The 15,742-nt window shown below is 38.9% G+C and overlaps 1 protein-coding gene across 4 annotated transcripts in view; it reads right to left on the bottom strand.

The window, feature by feature from the left end:
- Positions 1-1,327: 1,327 nt before the first annotated feature.
- Positions 1,328-15,742, bottom strand: part of SSX2IP (synovial sarcoma, X breakpoint 2 interacting protein) — a 34,704-nt gene continuing 20,289 nt past the window's right edge. For 3 of the 4 annotated variants that reach the window (XM_012722653.1, XM_004679167.2, XM_012722651.1), the window contains 8 exons: positions 14,134-14,209; positions 13,872-14,049; positions 11,197-11,347; positions 9,261-9,397; positions 8,795-8,968; positions 6,674-6,788; positions 5,795-5,960; positions 1,328-3,160 (listed from right to left, as the gene is read on the bottom strand). In XM_012722653.1, coding sequence (XP_012578107.1) covers positions 2,986-3,160; positions 5,795-5,960; positions 6,674-6,788; positions 8,795-8,968; positions 9,261-9,397; positions 11,197-11,347; positions 13,872-14,049; positions 14,134-14,209 — 1,172 coding nt within the window. In that variant the 3' untranslated portion in view covers positions 1,328-2,985. The remainder of the gene's footprint in view (positions 3,161-5,794; positions 5,961-6,673; positions 6,789-8,794; positions 8,969-9,260; positions 9,398-11,196; positions 11,348-13,871; positions 14,050-14,133; positions 14,210-15,742) is intronic. The other variant, XM_012722652.1, reaches the window with a different exon arrangement.

The following is a 15,742-nucleotide window of genomic DNA, read 5'->3' on the forward strand; positions in this document are numbered from 1 at the left end:
TTAATAAACATAGGAAGTGTACTTATCGTCCACAGCCCAGACTATAAATCCAATCTTGGAGTGAGCATGACTTACTTTAGGCAGTTTCTTTGAATACTTTTTTTCCTTCCAAGATTCATCCACTCATGTATACAAGAGCTGAGGTGCAGGCCAGAGTGCGGGGACGGGGGTGCTGGGGATGAGAGGATTTACGAGTGGTGAGCAGAACAGGCAGATCTACTGAAAAACACTGCTGAGGGGAGCAGTGGGGAAGACAGGAGAGGTCTGCTGTGCCATGTGGGTCAGCTCCCTGGCCTGGGATCGAAGTTGTGCTGCAGTGGTTGCCCATAGCTTCATCGTGCTGAGACTCAACAGCTTTTGATTATCAGGAAGGCCCAGTTTTATTTTTTCAACGAGGAATCGCTATAGGGCAGCCAGCTCTGGCAAGAGGTGGGCATGGAGATTCCAAGGTGCTGGCATCATGCACCATGGAATGTGGTTTCCACCAAAGCCATGTTACCACCCCCCTATGAACAACTCGGGTGAGATGAGAGGCCATAGGGGCACCCCCAATAGCATTCAGATGACAGCACAAGGAAGACCACCAGCTGTGGGCTGCCTGTGAATCTAAGCATTCCATACATTGCTCCTTGAACATTCAATTAATTTCTCCCTACAAGATAGAAAAGTTACAGAAATAAAATTCTTAAATTTTCTTTGCCATTTTTATGCTTTGAAAATTCAGAATGGATATTCAAACAACCTATGCAATATTTCAGATTTACAGGTTGACAAACAGAAAAATATTTTAGACCATCAGGAGGACTTTTCTTTAAGCTGTGTCACCACATTCCCATCACGGCTAAATTGAAGACTGGCGCACAGCTGGATTACTGGTACACAGCAAACACCTAGAAAGAGAACAGCATTACAGTTTTATGTGTGGAGTCAGGGGTTTTCCCGCGTAGTGGGATGTTTAGGGTGGCTGGCTTTCATTGTATATTCGAAATGTACAAAGCAAAACTGACAATATTAGGTAAAACAGCCAACTTCCAGCAGGTCTATGCAAACATCAAAATCACAATGAAACTGGCTTTCATTTTACTGTTTCTTTCACATAAGAAATTTTAAAGTTAAGTCTGGAGACTTTTTCTTTCCAATATGAGAATTCAACCAACTTTAAAATGGAAATTCATTTTTTTTTTTTTTAAAGCATTATGTTGTAGAACCTCACTGTCAAAGAAAGTGATAGAACTTCAGAGACTTACTCTAAAAAATTAGGTTAGTTTCTGGCAAAGTACAATCCTAAAAAACCCTGAAATAAAACTGATGAATGTATTATTGGCTATTTTTAAAATTTTGATTGCTTTCTTTTCATCATTATTATTTAGTAACAAAAAAAAATTGTCTTGTTTCTTTGGAATATGGCACTAGCTCTGAGATACTGTAACATTTCTATTTTAAACAGTAAAGAAGTGACCATGCTTCAAGCTGCAAGTGCTGAGCGACTAACTTGCATTCAAATGTCAGCTTTTGAGACTATAAATGCAGTTACTTTGACACCTAGCTTTGCTAATGCCTTATAAGCAACGATAATTTCATCAACCTTGGTTGCAGCCACACAACTCCACAGAGTTCTATGTTGCAAATGAGCGATAAAACCAGACAAGTTAAAATGGAACAGCCACAACAGAATGAGAATCTATGTTAAGTGCCTGCATTGCCAGAAAAGAAGGCAGACAGGCCTACACTACAGGAACAAGCCAAGACTGGGTCTGGGTGAGCTCTATGTACAGAGACAAACAGGGTTAGGCACTTAAAGCTTTATGGTGAAAATCCTGGAGAAGAGACTAGACCCACATTTATTCTTCTTATCAGTAATAATCACACACTGTTCATGAAGAAACATGCAATCAGTTATAAAAATAAAATGACACAAGGTTGTTCAGGGTTTCATAATATCTGGTTCATAAAATCTGACAGTTTCATATCATTAAGCTTTCTTACCAGTAATGACAAATACCTTGCCGTGAAATTATGAAGTGGATAGCAACTATATGAAGCCCCAAGTCACAGCTGGTATAGCTATTTCTACGCGGGTACCCATTACCATCCAAAATCTTTGTCTTCAAGCATCCAAGTATCTTTTAACAATTAATCTTAAGTTGCTTTATTCAAAGTAAATGCTCTTTACTTCTATTACCCTATAATCAGTAGTCCTCTGAAAAAGTATAATGTCCTACATATAAAATAAAAAATATAATGCTGTAAAAATCTCAAAAAATGCAACACTTAGTAATGTTAATTATCTGAAGAACTGAGCTTCATGAAACAGCTTTTGAGTATTTATTGCCCGCATGGGTTCAAAATCTCCTAAAGGTGGTGTGGCAACGGCTCCGGTACAGCTGTAAACGGAAGACCACTGAGAAAAAATTATTGGCATGAAACACTACAATTATGGATGTTTTTAAATCTTAAAGCCTCTTTAACATATCATGTATAATATCTATGTACAAAACATACAGAAATTTCACTTTATTTATTCAAAACATATGAAAGAGGTAATTCCAAATCACACTAAACATAATAAATATAGAACTCGCTTTGTTAAAAATCTACAGTATACATTCAAGGCTAAACTTTCAATGCCAACTATTATATATATGAGACAAAAATTAAACATTTACAATAATCAGTCTTCTAAAAGTGCTATTTTAATACCTATAAGAGGAAACTCAGTCTAGTGCTTTTGTTTCCATCCAAACATCTTATACATTCCTTTATTCACAGAACCAGATGCTTCTGTTACTAAAAATACATTTCCAAAGCTTTTATATCCTTTTAAATAGATTTAACATTTCGCTCTTTGGGGGAGGAACAGGGAAGTCCAAACAAATAACTCAGACAATCTTAAGTTATTAGATAACTGACTTTATGACACACCCTGTTTCAACTTAGACGTGAAATTTGATGAACATGTTGAGGAAAAACATCCAGCCTGCATGTTTAAGGTAAGTCATCTTTTTCGACATGAGAATTTGTATAGTTTAAGGAGCATCCGTTATAGCAACCTTCCTGTGATCCAGGTCTCGAAGCCACGCTCCATTTCTGATTTGTACATTCTCTTCCAACCTGATTTGGTTTTGTTTCCTCAGGGGTTATATTCAGCACACTGATTGAGCTGTTGGGAAAAACAACAGTAAAGCTTAAGGACCATCTCCTTGTATACCACTTTCCATATGCCTGAATGCCTGTAGTCCAAGTGTTCCTTGTTCCATTCTCAGTAAAATTTGAGGATACCATGATCAAGAATAAAAATGGCTTCATTGATCATTTCTACCTTATCTACTCTTTTGTCTACTCATCAATCTATTTGTTTGACTTATCTTTAGTCCACACTGAAGCAGGCTGCCCTACTGAAGCATAAATAAGACCAAGAACACAATATTTTGGTTCCTCTGCTCATCCATTTGCTCCCGGGCGCCCTCACCTATTCATTCACCCACGGAAGAGGGAAGCGTTCAGACTCATAGGCAGATGGTGTGTGGGTTCCTATCTCAGCTAAGCTACTTACAAGGTCTTTTTTGGCAAGATAAACCTCTATTAAGGTTTCTCACTTCTTAAACAGAAGCATCAACAGTTACTGTTATCAGTTAGTTCCTACAGGAACTAAATGAGTTCACAGGCATTAATTAAGCACATAAGACATTGATAAATTAATTGTATCAGTGGTGTCAATCCTGGCACTTGAACACAGACACAGCTCTGACCTTAGGATACAATTTGAGAAGTATACAGTTGACTTCACAACAAAGAATCTGGATAATTACTTTCAAATCTATGGGGATGAACTAAAGAATCTTTTAATCAAGTCAGTACTTAAGCATCTTTTCATTAACTTTTTCCCCAAAAATGTTTTTTTGTGACTGTGGTTTACTAACTCAAGCCTCATAATATGGCAATCCTAAAACATTTAAGGTGCTTTAATTCTAAATAGTTATTCAAAAACAATTAAGAATGTTACTTACATTTATCAACACTTAAAAAAAAAACTTGTTCATGATTTTACCCTCAGGTTCCCACTTCAGACAAAATGAGATCCATGACCAAGTTCCTCAAGTATAAAATGTAAATGCTGATAAAATGTATGTTCTATCTATACAGGTAGATCTGTCTGGTCAAATTTGGAGGTCTCAATAATATTCTATATAAGAAAGCACTGTGAGTTTACATTACCTTTTGATTGAAAATGAAGTTTTAACTTCCCACATTCAACCCACCAGTTGATCTACTGGTGCTACTGAATGCATGTCAACTCCAACAACGCCATTTGTTATGACCCTTGTCCTATCACCACCACCTCTTACCCCACCGCCCCTAACACCTCCTAACACAGCTCCTGGCTTATACCACTGGCTCCCACAATCTGTTTTCCATGTGCTGAATAGTAGACTTCTTGAATTTAGATTTATATTGGTTAAATTCTCCAACAATTTTTCATTGTGTTTAGAACAGTATCTAACTTACTAATACTGACTGAAATATTTTACACATGAAATCTCTTACATGCACACGTGTGGGACACACTTGAACAACCTGTCACAGGTCAGTAACTGCTAAATTTGAGTGAGGGGTACAAAGGGATCATGACCCTATTCTCTTTACATTTGTATTGAACTCGAAATATCATTAACAGTAATGATTTTAACTCTAATCTAGTCACTCAAGGATCTTAGCTTGCCAACTTCCACCCCACACCTCAGTGTTGCCGGCTGACTACACTGAGCACCCACAAACACTCCAGTGCACCACCTTGGGGTCTCCTACTCCTGCCAAGCTGTAGCTGCTCATCCATGGTCTTCTGTTTTCAGGGTGAGGGGAATCACACATGCCCCAACAGGCCCCTTCACCGTTTTCTACACCTATCTCACTGGGAATGTCCTATCTGCATCTGCTTATTTCAAATCTAATCTTAACACAGGTTCTGAGGTAAATATTGATATTATGTCTTGGAAAATGATGTAACAACTCAGGACAGAAAACAAAAAAAAAATCCCCAAAATAAAGCATTTTAAGGCAATACATAGGTTTCCTGGGGAGCAACAATTTCTACCCTATCATCTTTGGGTATCCATCCTCTAGCACTAACCAAAATAAGCAGGTCTCTCGGTTCTTGGCCCGCCAACACCAATAAAATGGGCACACCAAGAAAACCTCAAATATATTCTTTATGAAAATGCCCAACATTATCCGTCTATTTAAGAAAATTAATACTTAAAATATTAAGTAATGGCCCTCCCTGGTGGCACAGCGGGTTAAAGCATAGCACTGAGAATCTAACGCTGCTTCCTCATGAGTTCGATTCCCGCCTGCCCCGGAGGTGACCACATGGCGTGGCAGACCTCTCCTGACCCGCCCACTGCTCCCCTCAGCAGTGTACTTCGTCGATCTGCCTGTTCTGTTCCCCACTCTGTCTCTGGTGAAGCCTCTCACCGCCCCTGAGCCTCTGGCCTGTACCCCAGTTCTGTATGCACAAATAAATAAATCTTTAAAAAAAAAATATTAAGTAATATCTCTAAATAAGACTGTGTTTTAGATGTGAAATTAAAGGAATCCTGTATTATGCTATAGCTGTGAGAGGCAGGAATCAGTGTCCATACACAGTGAATACACAACAGATATTTATAGAAAGAATAAATCTACTAAATTCCTTGTGAAAGTCTCTAACAGTGCTAACATTACAGCAATCAAGTCTTCCTTAGCTGTGCAACTTTAGCAATTTTACAAATACGTGTGATCACCGATAAGCCAATACCTATGTTCAGAAACACAGGAGCGTGACTGGCAAAAGTCTGAAGTGGAAGGAGAAGCAGGAAGAGATTTAGCAAGTTTGGATGTGCAAGCTGGAGACCCATTAGATACACCATGAGGCTTCTTTTGTCGTGGCTTGGAGTGCACTGTAAGATTGTCGCAATCAGAACCTGTTTAAAGGTAAAAAGACAGTAGTTATCACCAAGAACTAAAAATAGTAAAGGTAATTAGGCAAGATGACTCATATGCAGTTCTGAAGCACAAGATGGAACAAGTTAGTCTGAGTAGCCATTCTACCCTGATGACTCTAGTTTAACTAATCTTTTAATGTTTATGCCTATCTGCATTCAGAAGGGCCTACTTTTAAAAATAAATCTAGGCCCTCCCAGGTGGCACAGCAGGTTAAAACACAGCACTAAGAAGCTAAAAAGCCACTTCAGCATGAGTTCGATCCCTGCCTTGGAGGTGACCCACATGGCACGGCAGACCTCTCCTGACCCGCCCGCTGCTCCCCTCAGCAGTATACTTCACTGATCTACCTGTTCTGCTCCCCACTCTGTCTCTGATGAATCCTCTCACCACCCCTGCACCTCTGGTCTGTACCCCAGTTCTGTATGCATAAATAAATCTTAAAAAAAAACAGACTGTGAATTTTCTGAAACTTAAAAAAAAAAAAGACTGTAAATTTTCTGAAACTTATTTAATACACACTCATAATAAGCTGCTTGTGGTATGCAGAGTCCCATCATTTTGATTTTTCTGCAGTAAACAAAGCCGACTTTGAGTCCTACTTGGAGAGCTCTCATATGTGATCACCAAAGCTTTAGTAACATAGTATTTTATTTACATGCATTTTAATATTAAGGGTTTCTGAGGTACTCACTTCCTGAGAAGGCACTGAAAAGTTTCACATTTTCTGAGTTCTGGTGGTCAAAGGTAGTCATATTTAAAAACTGTTGCTTTAACCAACTGGCTCTTTCTTCTTCAAATGCCTTTCTCTACAATAACAAGCAAACCAAAGAAACACTGATCAGTCATTGAACAATCACAGACAGCATTTCACATAATTTCTTTAGCTATCTGTGTTTGCTCTTTGGTTATCACATATATTTCTTAAGTGAAATGAATTAACGTAGAAAACAAAAATATTTCATTTAAGACAATTCAGTTTTAAAAATTTATCCATTTTACCTATACACCAACTATCCATTTTGAACTGCATAGCATAACTTTTAAAAACACAGGTTAGCATCGCTTTGAACACACCAAACATTATAAGTACAAACATTAGAAAAATATCGCATTGTAAGTGAATTATGTGGGAAGAAATGGAGGAATGGTGTCATCAAACATTGCTCTTACCCTTGAATCATCTGCCACGTGTATCTTCTCAATAAAAAATGAAAAAACAGCCATAGAAAAAAACTTGATGTAATCTTGAATATCCCTTTTGAACACATTATTTAACAAATACTATAAAGGAATAGCATCAATGTACATGAATTTCCCCTCCCCTAAACCACGAGGGCACATGGCCACCTTGCTTGCAGAAAGCCACCAAGTCCTAAACTGAAAGCGGGGGAGTGAAGGAGGACACGGGGGACTAGGTGGAGCCCGATGGGAGTGCTGGTGGTGGGAGCGAAGGTGACTACATCTGAGGGGGATCCTATCCTGCCACAAACACTAGCCAGGGTGTAAAACAAGGGAACTTCACTTAACAAGAGGAAGGAGGCCAGCCATGTCTCACTTTGTAGCTTTTACTACAGGAGAGTGGTTTTTTTTTTTAGACCACTTCAAACATGATCTCTAAAATTTTGAAAGTGAAGTAAGTAATTCACTGTGTTAAGTTAAAAAGGATATGTAGGCCCTCCCTGGTGGCGCAGCGGGTTAAAGCACAGCAATGAGAATCTGAAGCCACTTCCGCATGAGTTCGATTCCCGCCTGCCTCTTGCCCCGGAGGAGACCACATGGCGAGCCAGACCTCTCCTGACCTGCCCACTGCTTCCCTCAGCAGTGTACTTCCTCGATCTGCCTGTTCTGCTCCCCACTCTGTCTCTGGTGAAGCCTCTCACCACCCCTGAGCCTCTGGCCTGTACCCCAGTTCTGTATGAACAAATAAATCTTTAAAAAAAAAAGGATATGTAGGAGATGTATACAGTTAACTGTCAACACACGCATGCCTGGGTGAGGGACGCAGAGAAAGGGAGTACAATAACTTTTATTGTACTTCCCTTTAAATAAAAAAACACAAAAATCATTTTACTGACTGATAGTGGATAGGTGAGGTGTCCAAAAGAGACATATGTGCTGGGAAACCAAGCCAAGAGGGATACTATATGTGCACAGTGTCAGCAAGCAAACACACAACACCTTTAAATTCCCAAATCCAGTAAACACAAATGTGGGAGTACAACTTAGTAATTTCAAAAACTAAGACTCCCCCCCACCCCATGCCTAGCAGGCACACCTGGGAGGCCTGAACAGACATGAGAATTGATAAGGTACCTTGGGGACTAGGCCTTAAGATCCACCATCAAGACCAGAAAAACCGGTCCAGCTCCAGCAATGCAGAAGCAGTTTGACCTGTTTTATGTCAAAGGCCAGTGCCCAAGCCCAGACACCCCAGCAGGTAACTGGTCTAAACTATTGCCCCAAGTTAGAAAGCCCATGAAAACAGAGCCTCAAGCCTTCCTTTGGGTCCACACTTCTACCATCTTGCCTGCTGTTTAATAAATGCACCTTTTCTGCTCACCACAGAATCTTTGGTAAATTCTTTCATCCCTGCACCTCTGGCTTCACCCCGACACGTCTCCCCACTGCAGTGAATAGACATACCCTTCTATAACAGCTATGTGCTAAGGATCCCTTCCATAACTTGAGGTCATGGGTAAAAAGCTTTAGGAAAAAAACAGCAAAGAACCATGAAAAGCAGAACTTTCATGCATTTACTGAGTGCCCACAATTCTCTGAAGTGTGCTACAAAGAAAGCTAAATGTTTAAATACCTCCAATCCTAGGCGAATGGCAGCTTCTGTAAAGCTTCGTCTTTCTTTCTCAAAATTCTTTTTTTGTTCTTTAAATAGGGACCATTCTTCTTTGAGGCGCTCCTTTTCCTCCAATAAATAACAGTCTCGAAGCAGTGAAGTGGTATCATCATCACATGCAGTAGCAAGCTGCTGCTATTAAATTGTGAAACACAGTAAGTTCCAGAGGTCCCTGAAACTCCCACAAGTTGAAATACAAGAGAAGACAGGTCAGACTTAAAGGGGATGACAGAGGTAGCGAAGATTAGAAAGGCAAAGGCTTCCTATTTCCTAAGTGGTAAAGCATAGACTAGGGAATGATCAACAAGGCATCTGTTAGAAAGTGTCAAGTATTACACCTCTTATGAAGTAAATAAAAATCTAGTAAGATTCAGTAAAATTCTGATGCTTTACAGGGGAGAACAGCTTTAGAAGGTAACACACATACCTGCAAAAGTTGTTGCTGAGTTTTGATCATTTCCTTACACTGCTGAATTTCTAATTCAAGCTTTTCAGTTTCCTGCTCATGGTCTTGCCGTGAGATGACATCTTCATCATTAAAACCTTCAAGGTGTACCTTTGAAACTAAAAAAATCCAGTAATTTGACATAGGTTTTTATAGACATCACTAAGTTTATGACACCTGGGGCATAATTAAAATTCAAGGCTCTCTGAATTTCTCCTTGCTAGAATCTCATAATTTTCTAAAAAATAGGTAATGTTCTTCACCCTTAAAAAATTTCATGAGCTATAATAAAACTAAGTCTGTATTTTAGGGATCCCTGGCGGCCTAGGGGTTAAATCTTGAGGATGTCACCTCCACAGCCTGAGTTCAATCTCCAGCCAGGAAGCTGACCCACACAGGGCAGCAGACCTCTCCTGTGTCCTCGCCCCAGCTCCCCTCAGCAGTGTATTTTATGCCTGTTTTACTCCCCACTCCATCTCTGGTGAGTCCCCTGACAACCCCTGCACCTCTAGTCTTTACCACAGATCTTACATATAAAAGTGATACTTAAATAAGCAGAACAACTACAAGGGGTTCATAACAACTATGAATATACATACTTTTGGGCTAAATGTTATCCTTACACAGAGTTCCATTGCCAGCATTTAATTTGTAATCCACATTTATTCAAGTCTATAGTCTAATTAAAAAAGAACAACTTATATTTACAGAAGAGAAAATTAACATTCACATTTTGGTTCTTTCAAGGATCAATAAAGTACTGCAAATCTTGATCTCTGGCATAAAATTCAATAAGTAAGAAGCCCAAACAAACATGTTATTTACAATGAAAGACGATGCCAACTGAAATCAATAGATCTCACATGAATTAATTTGGATACTGTAATAATTTTGCTGATTGCCTGTAACCATACAGGCAATACAGCTGTCACTGAGGGTATTTCTGATAATTAAGAATAAATTTTCTTATAGGCTTCATTTAGTAGGCAGAAACCCTGACTTTCTTGATTTAAAAATGTGAATTTCAAGAAATATAAACTATTAAGGACTTATTCATCAATGTAGATCTACCAATCCTGTCTACAATGACAGGAGATAATGTCTAATACAACAGATTAAAAGCAGAAATACATGTGTAATAATTTTTGGGTTTATATAGCTTAATTAAGTATTCTGCAAATGCATAGTCTAGAAAGATAGACACCACGTGTTAAGTGTTACAGATATGCAACTAACACCTGGATATCCTGTCTCATAGTCCTAACTGGCGTTATGATTTCTCAAATAATTTTTTTTTTAAAGATTTATTTATTTATTCGTACAGAACTGGGGTACAGGCCAGAGATGTGGAGAGTGAGAGGATTCACCAGAGACAGAGTGGGGAGCAGAACAGGCAGATCGACGAAGTACACTGCTGAGGGGAGCAGCGGGCGGGTCAGGAGAGGTCTGCCACGCCATGTGGTCACCTCCGGTGCAGGCGGGGATCGAACTCAGGCGGAAGCGGCTTAAGCTTCTTTGTGCTGTGCTTTAACCCGCTGCGCCACCAGGGAGGGCCAGATTTCTCAAATAATTTTAAAATGAATTACTAGGAACCTAGGAATATGTAATTGTCTAAGAATAACAATCAGGTTCATATTTACATTACAGGATTTTTATTTCCAGGATTTAGTAAAAGACTGAGCTGCCTGATTCAATTCTTTATTGCACTCTGAGAAGTTGGATATACAAAGTCCTCTTGCCAGAGTTTCACTTTCAGTGTACTTTTTAAATGACGCTCAAACCTCCTATCTACAAGGAAGCAGAATCCTGCTTTCAAACCACCAAAAATGTGTCATAAAATGACCTTCCCAGTGACCAAAAATGCAAAGGGCTTAATGAACATTACAACTCATTCAGTAATCAGTTAGGCAGTATTTACCTTGGTTATCAAGTTTTTCTACATGGCTTTTCAAAATTCGCCACTGTTTTCTGATACTATTTGTAAGCTGTTCTCTCACAGTTTCGCAGGAAAGGTCCCATATACTCTCTCTATTCAGTTCCCCGCCATCTTCCTCGCCATCAGAGAGAACCTACAAGTGGTAAGGGGTGAAAAGGCAAGAACAGAGCCTGAGAGCCGCCCAACACCAAGGCAGCAGAAGTCACGCTGTCAGACACACGCTGTATATTAAGTATATGATCCAGATTTAACATAAATACCTTGAGGAAAAGCAATTAAGATGAAAAATAGAGATCCCTCAATTCTGTCTCTTCAAAGCAAAATTTGAACTGAAATGTAGTGAAAGAAATCCTGGAGTTGTGTGAGGGATGAGGAGTTCTAGACTACTTGTCTAGTATTGTGTTAGCTGTTAGTCCTCATGTTAGTCTTCAAATCATGTTACAATGTGGTTTCAGAAAGACTTAGAGACTACTTGTCCAATGCCACACTGAACTAGGAAGTTAGATTAAACTGACTTCCAAAAATACCTGCGAAATAATCTCCAAAGAAAGAGAAATTGTTCATCTGTTCATTTCTTATTTTTTTATACACCTAGAGATTATTTTTCTTGTATTTTACCAAGACATGAATTCATAGGAAAATACAGCAATGTTTCATTGACATAGGACAACAGCATCTAAGCAGGACTGAGAGCACGGAAGATAGAGATAGATACAGATCATAATAATACGCATCCACATAAAATGGTCCTAATTTGTTAGGAACCTAGAAAGAAAATAGATATATTTTACTAGTTTGAACAATAAATATCCTGCTGAAGGGGGAGAGGATGATAGACCACTCCCCTAACAGCTGTGGTGAGGGAGAGGGAGTGACTGGGTTTGCAGGCCTTATGGGTAGTATGAGGTCAAGGTCTCCTCCCAAGAGGAGTGGGTGGCAAAAGGCCCTGGGGGGCTCACTGTAACTTGTATTCTTTCTAATCCATCCTCTGGAGCTATCTGCGAGTAACTTCCAAGGAACTACTCCATCTCTTCTGTATAAAAGAATTCAGGCTTATGCCAGAATTCTACAAATAACATTATGTAAAAAAAATAACAACTGCTGCATATCTCCTGGGCTGGATCAAATATTGAAACCACAAAGTGAATATTTAAAATTCACTTAAATTGAATCAGATATATATTTTGGGTCAATTAAATAAGCAAGCAAAATAAATAAAACTTGGACGCTAACAAGGTTATATCTTGTTCCTCTTTTTATAATGCCCTAAAATCTGTCTTTAAAAGGGAAGAAAGGTTTACTTAAAAGTAAAAGGATCTAGAAAAATATGTTTTAAACAGTAAACACTGGCTAAATAATGGAGTGGGGTGACAAGAAGAAGGGAGAAGGGCTTTTAATCTTCTGAAAGAACTCCGTGATTTACTACATGCTTTTGCTGACTAAGAGTCGATAATGATGAGTTGGTAAAGGTTGGACCCAAAACTGAAGAAATTACAGGGGTAACAGGAACCTACTGAGTATTAGTAAGTTTCAAGAACTGACTAGAAGTGATAGACTGAGAGAAAAAGTGAACTAAATATAAAAGGTTAAGAAGACCCCAAACTGGAAAATTAAAAAAATCAACATTCAGTACAATTTAAAGAAAACAAAGGTGGGAGGGAGAATCTGTTGGACTGATTTGTGATATTGCAAAATAATTTTCAAGTACAAACTTTAAAAAACAAGTTCTGTTAATTTGCATTTTCCACCAACATTGTTATTTTCAGAGGTTAGTCACTAATGGAAGTTGCTTAAATCCAGAATTTAAATATTTGTAAAGTTAAAAGAACATGACTAGTTTTTTCAAACTTCTATACATATTATTTGCCATGTCAAATGCTTGTCCCATCTTTCTATCTCAAAAGCACCTTATTTTTAAAAAAGCCAGCTCAAATGTCACCTTCTGTGATATCTCCCTTGATCACTCTCTACTGTGTCTGCTAACAGAAAGAGGGTCCTCTCCTGACAAAGACCCTGCCAGCTCCCTCCCAAGGCCAGTGAGGGAAAAATTTCTGTTGTTTACAAGCCCCCCACCCCCCCACTCCGGGCCCCGTGGTATTTTGTTTCAGCAGTCCAACTTACAGGAAAAAGTCAAACTCTTCAGGCCTTTTTCTTTCAGAAGATTAGAATAATAAACATTCACAAGCTTATGAACTGAATGGTTATCTGGTTCACAAAGTTAAAAAAAAAGTTTCACTGAAAAGTGGAGTCTGCTTAAGTACACAATATTTAAACTTTTTAAACTATACACAACACAGGGATTAAAAGCATGAGCTTGGGAGACTTGGATTCACATCTTACTTCTGTCACATTTGATACTGGGGTAGTCACTGTACCTCAGTTTCCTCATCTATAAAACAGGAATACCACCGAAAGCATCAAATTATAAAAAAGAAATGAGATAATGCTTATAAAGTGCTTACAACAGATTAACTCTCTAGAAGATCATGTCCATTTCATAAGGCACATCCAGAAATACACAGGATCATTATTTTGGTTGTCATGACTGGGGTGTCATGTCCAAAGTAACAATGGTGTCTCCACTGAGGATACTTATCTAGTGTTTTAGTAGTTCTCTCTAGCAGTGAGACTGTATTAGAGAGGAAAGAGGCACTTACATTTCCTGTACTATCATCTGCTCTTTCTCTAGGTTTCTGCTTTTGAGGAGAAAGAAGAGAGATCATTTCTTTTTTCATTTGCTGAAGAACCTTCTTAAGTTCAGCATTTTCCAATAGGATTTGTTTCTGACGACATTCATAATCATTCAAGAGAAGTTTATACATTTCATCTTCATTCCTAAGAAAGAAAGTGTAGTATGAAAGTGCAGTACAAAAAGAAAGGTAATCACAGGCATGTCTTCACAGACTGGACCTCACTCACCTGGCTTCAGTTTTATCAGTCCGCCAGGATCCCCTCTTGCCATCTGCTCTCCCCACATAATTGAGAACTTCCATAGCTACAAACAGGAACAGAGCAAAACTGATTCTTACCACATTGTTAGGTATTTAAAACCCTAATACACTATATACATATCAGAGATAGACCTCAACTTGGCATACAGATTAAGAGCTGGGTTCAAACAGCCATATTTCAAGTCCAGTCCTAGTGCTTAAACACTGAGATCTTGGCAAGTTTTTACAACTAAGCCTGTTTCTCACCTATATAGGCTAATAACTACCTACCAAAGAGTGAAAGGAAGCATGTTAACAGACTTGAACACAGTAACTACTTAGCAAATGTTAACTTGTCATCACTGTTGCTTTTATCAACAGGGGTTGGCAAACCGAGGCTCGCAAGTGTGATCTGTAAGTAAACTTAAAACAGTCATACTATTTGTATGTTGTTTACAGTGACTTCTGCAGACAATGTCAGAGGTGAGTAATTGTGACAAAAGACTCTACTATTTCACAAACCTGAAAAACTCTGCCACATCCTGTATCATCAAGGGAGTGAAGGTGCCCTGACTAATGTCTCTTCTGACCCAGGAGGAGAAGGCAACAGTTGGCCCAAGAAGGAAATTAAGATGACAGCAAGTTATTACAATTTTAAGCTGATAAAATTATTATGAAACCATCATCTCCAAATGGGCTTGGACCAGGAAACCACCAGACCCCCTCCTCATCCACCCGCCCCGGCTCCCATCATAGACATCTTTATTTTAAGTGTTAAATCTTTAATGAACTTCTCTAACTAGGTGTCATATTTAATACTCTGCAGCACTTCATCCTGCTCTTTGTTATTTCCTTTAGGAATGAACACATGGTTAGAGCCTTAAATTCAATCAATGCCCAACTAAAGTTTATAATTTTTTGACCTCAGAATACCTAACTATTGCTAACTTTGTCTTAATTATTTATTACTACACTTGCATTTTTCAACAATTAAAAAACCCAAAATTTAATGACTAACAGTTTTGCTATACAGAAAGGCAATGTTGCAGTCAACACAGAACAGCTTGTTGGTAGCAAGCAGAGCTCACCATGTGACAGCTTGAAACATCTGCTCATCAGCTGCTATGTACAAGTTCAGTTTCAGAGAGACAGTTTATAGGTCTCTTGCTTTAAAGTAGGCTAGAGACAGCCTGTTATCCAGTCCACTCAGAAACCACTCTTTAATAGATACATGCGAAGATTTTTCCTGTTCCCTGAACGTTATCAGGCCAGTATGTAGTTTTATGTCTACCTATGCTGTTTATTTGAAATCATGCACATATATTTGGATGAAATAAGCTGTAAATTAATTTTCAAGAGTATTAGAAAAAAGTATACCTTAGGCACAAATGTAAGCATCATTTTCACAGTCCATCCTTTTGATTAGCTGCTTTTAAAATGCACAGTTAGGGGCCTCCCTGTTAGCACAGGGCTGAAAGACAGCACCACCAAGCTATCGCCAGCCACTGCAGCACACGAGTTCCATCTCCAGCTGGCCAGGGAGCTGGCCCACATGGCACAGCAAGCCCCTCCTGACCTACCCACTGCTCCCCTCAGCA

Source organism: Condylura cristata, unplaced genomic scaffold, assembly GCF_000260355.1.
Source record: "Condylura cristata isolate star-nosed mole 26May11 unplaced genomic scaffold, ConCri1.0 scaffold00008, whole genome shotgun sequence".
NCBI lineage: Eukaryota > Metazoa > Chordata > Mammalia > Eulipotyphla > Talpidae > Condylura > Condylura cristata.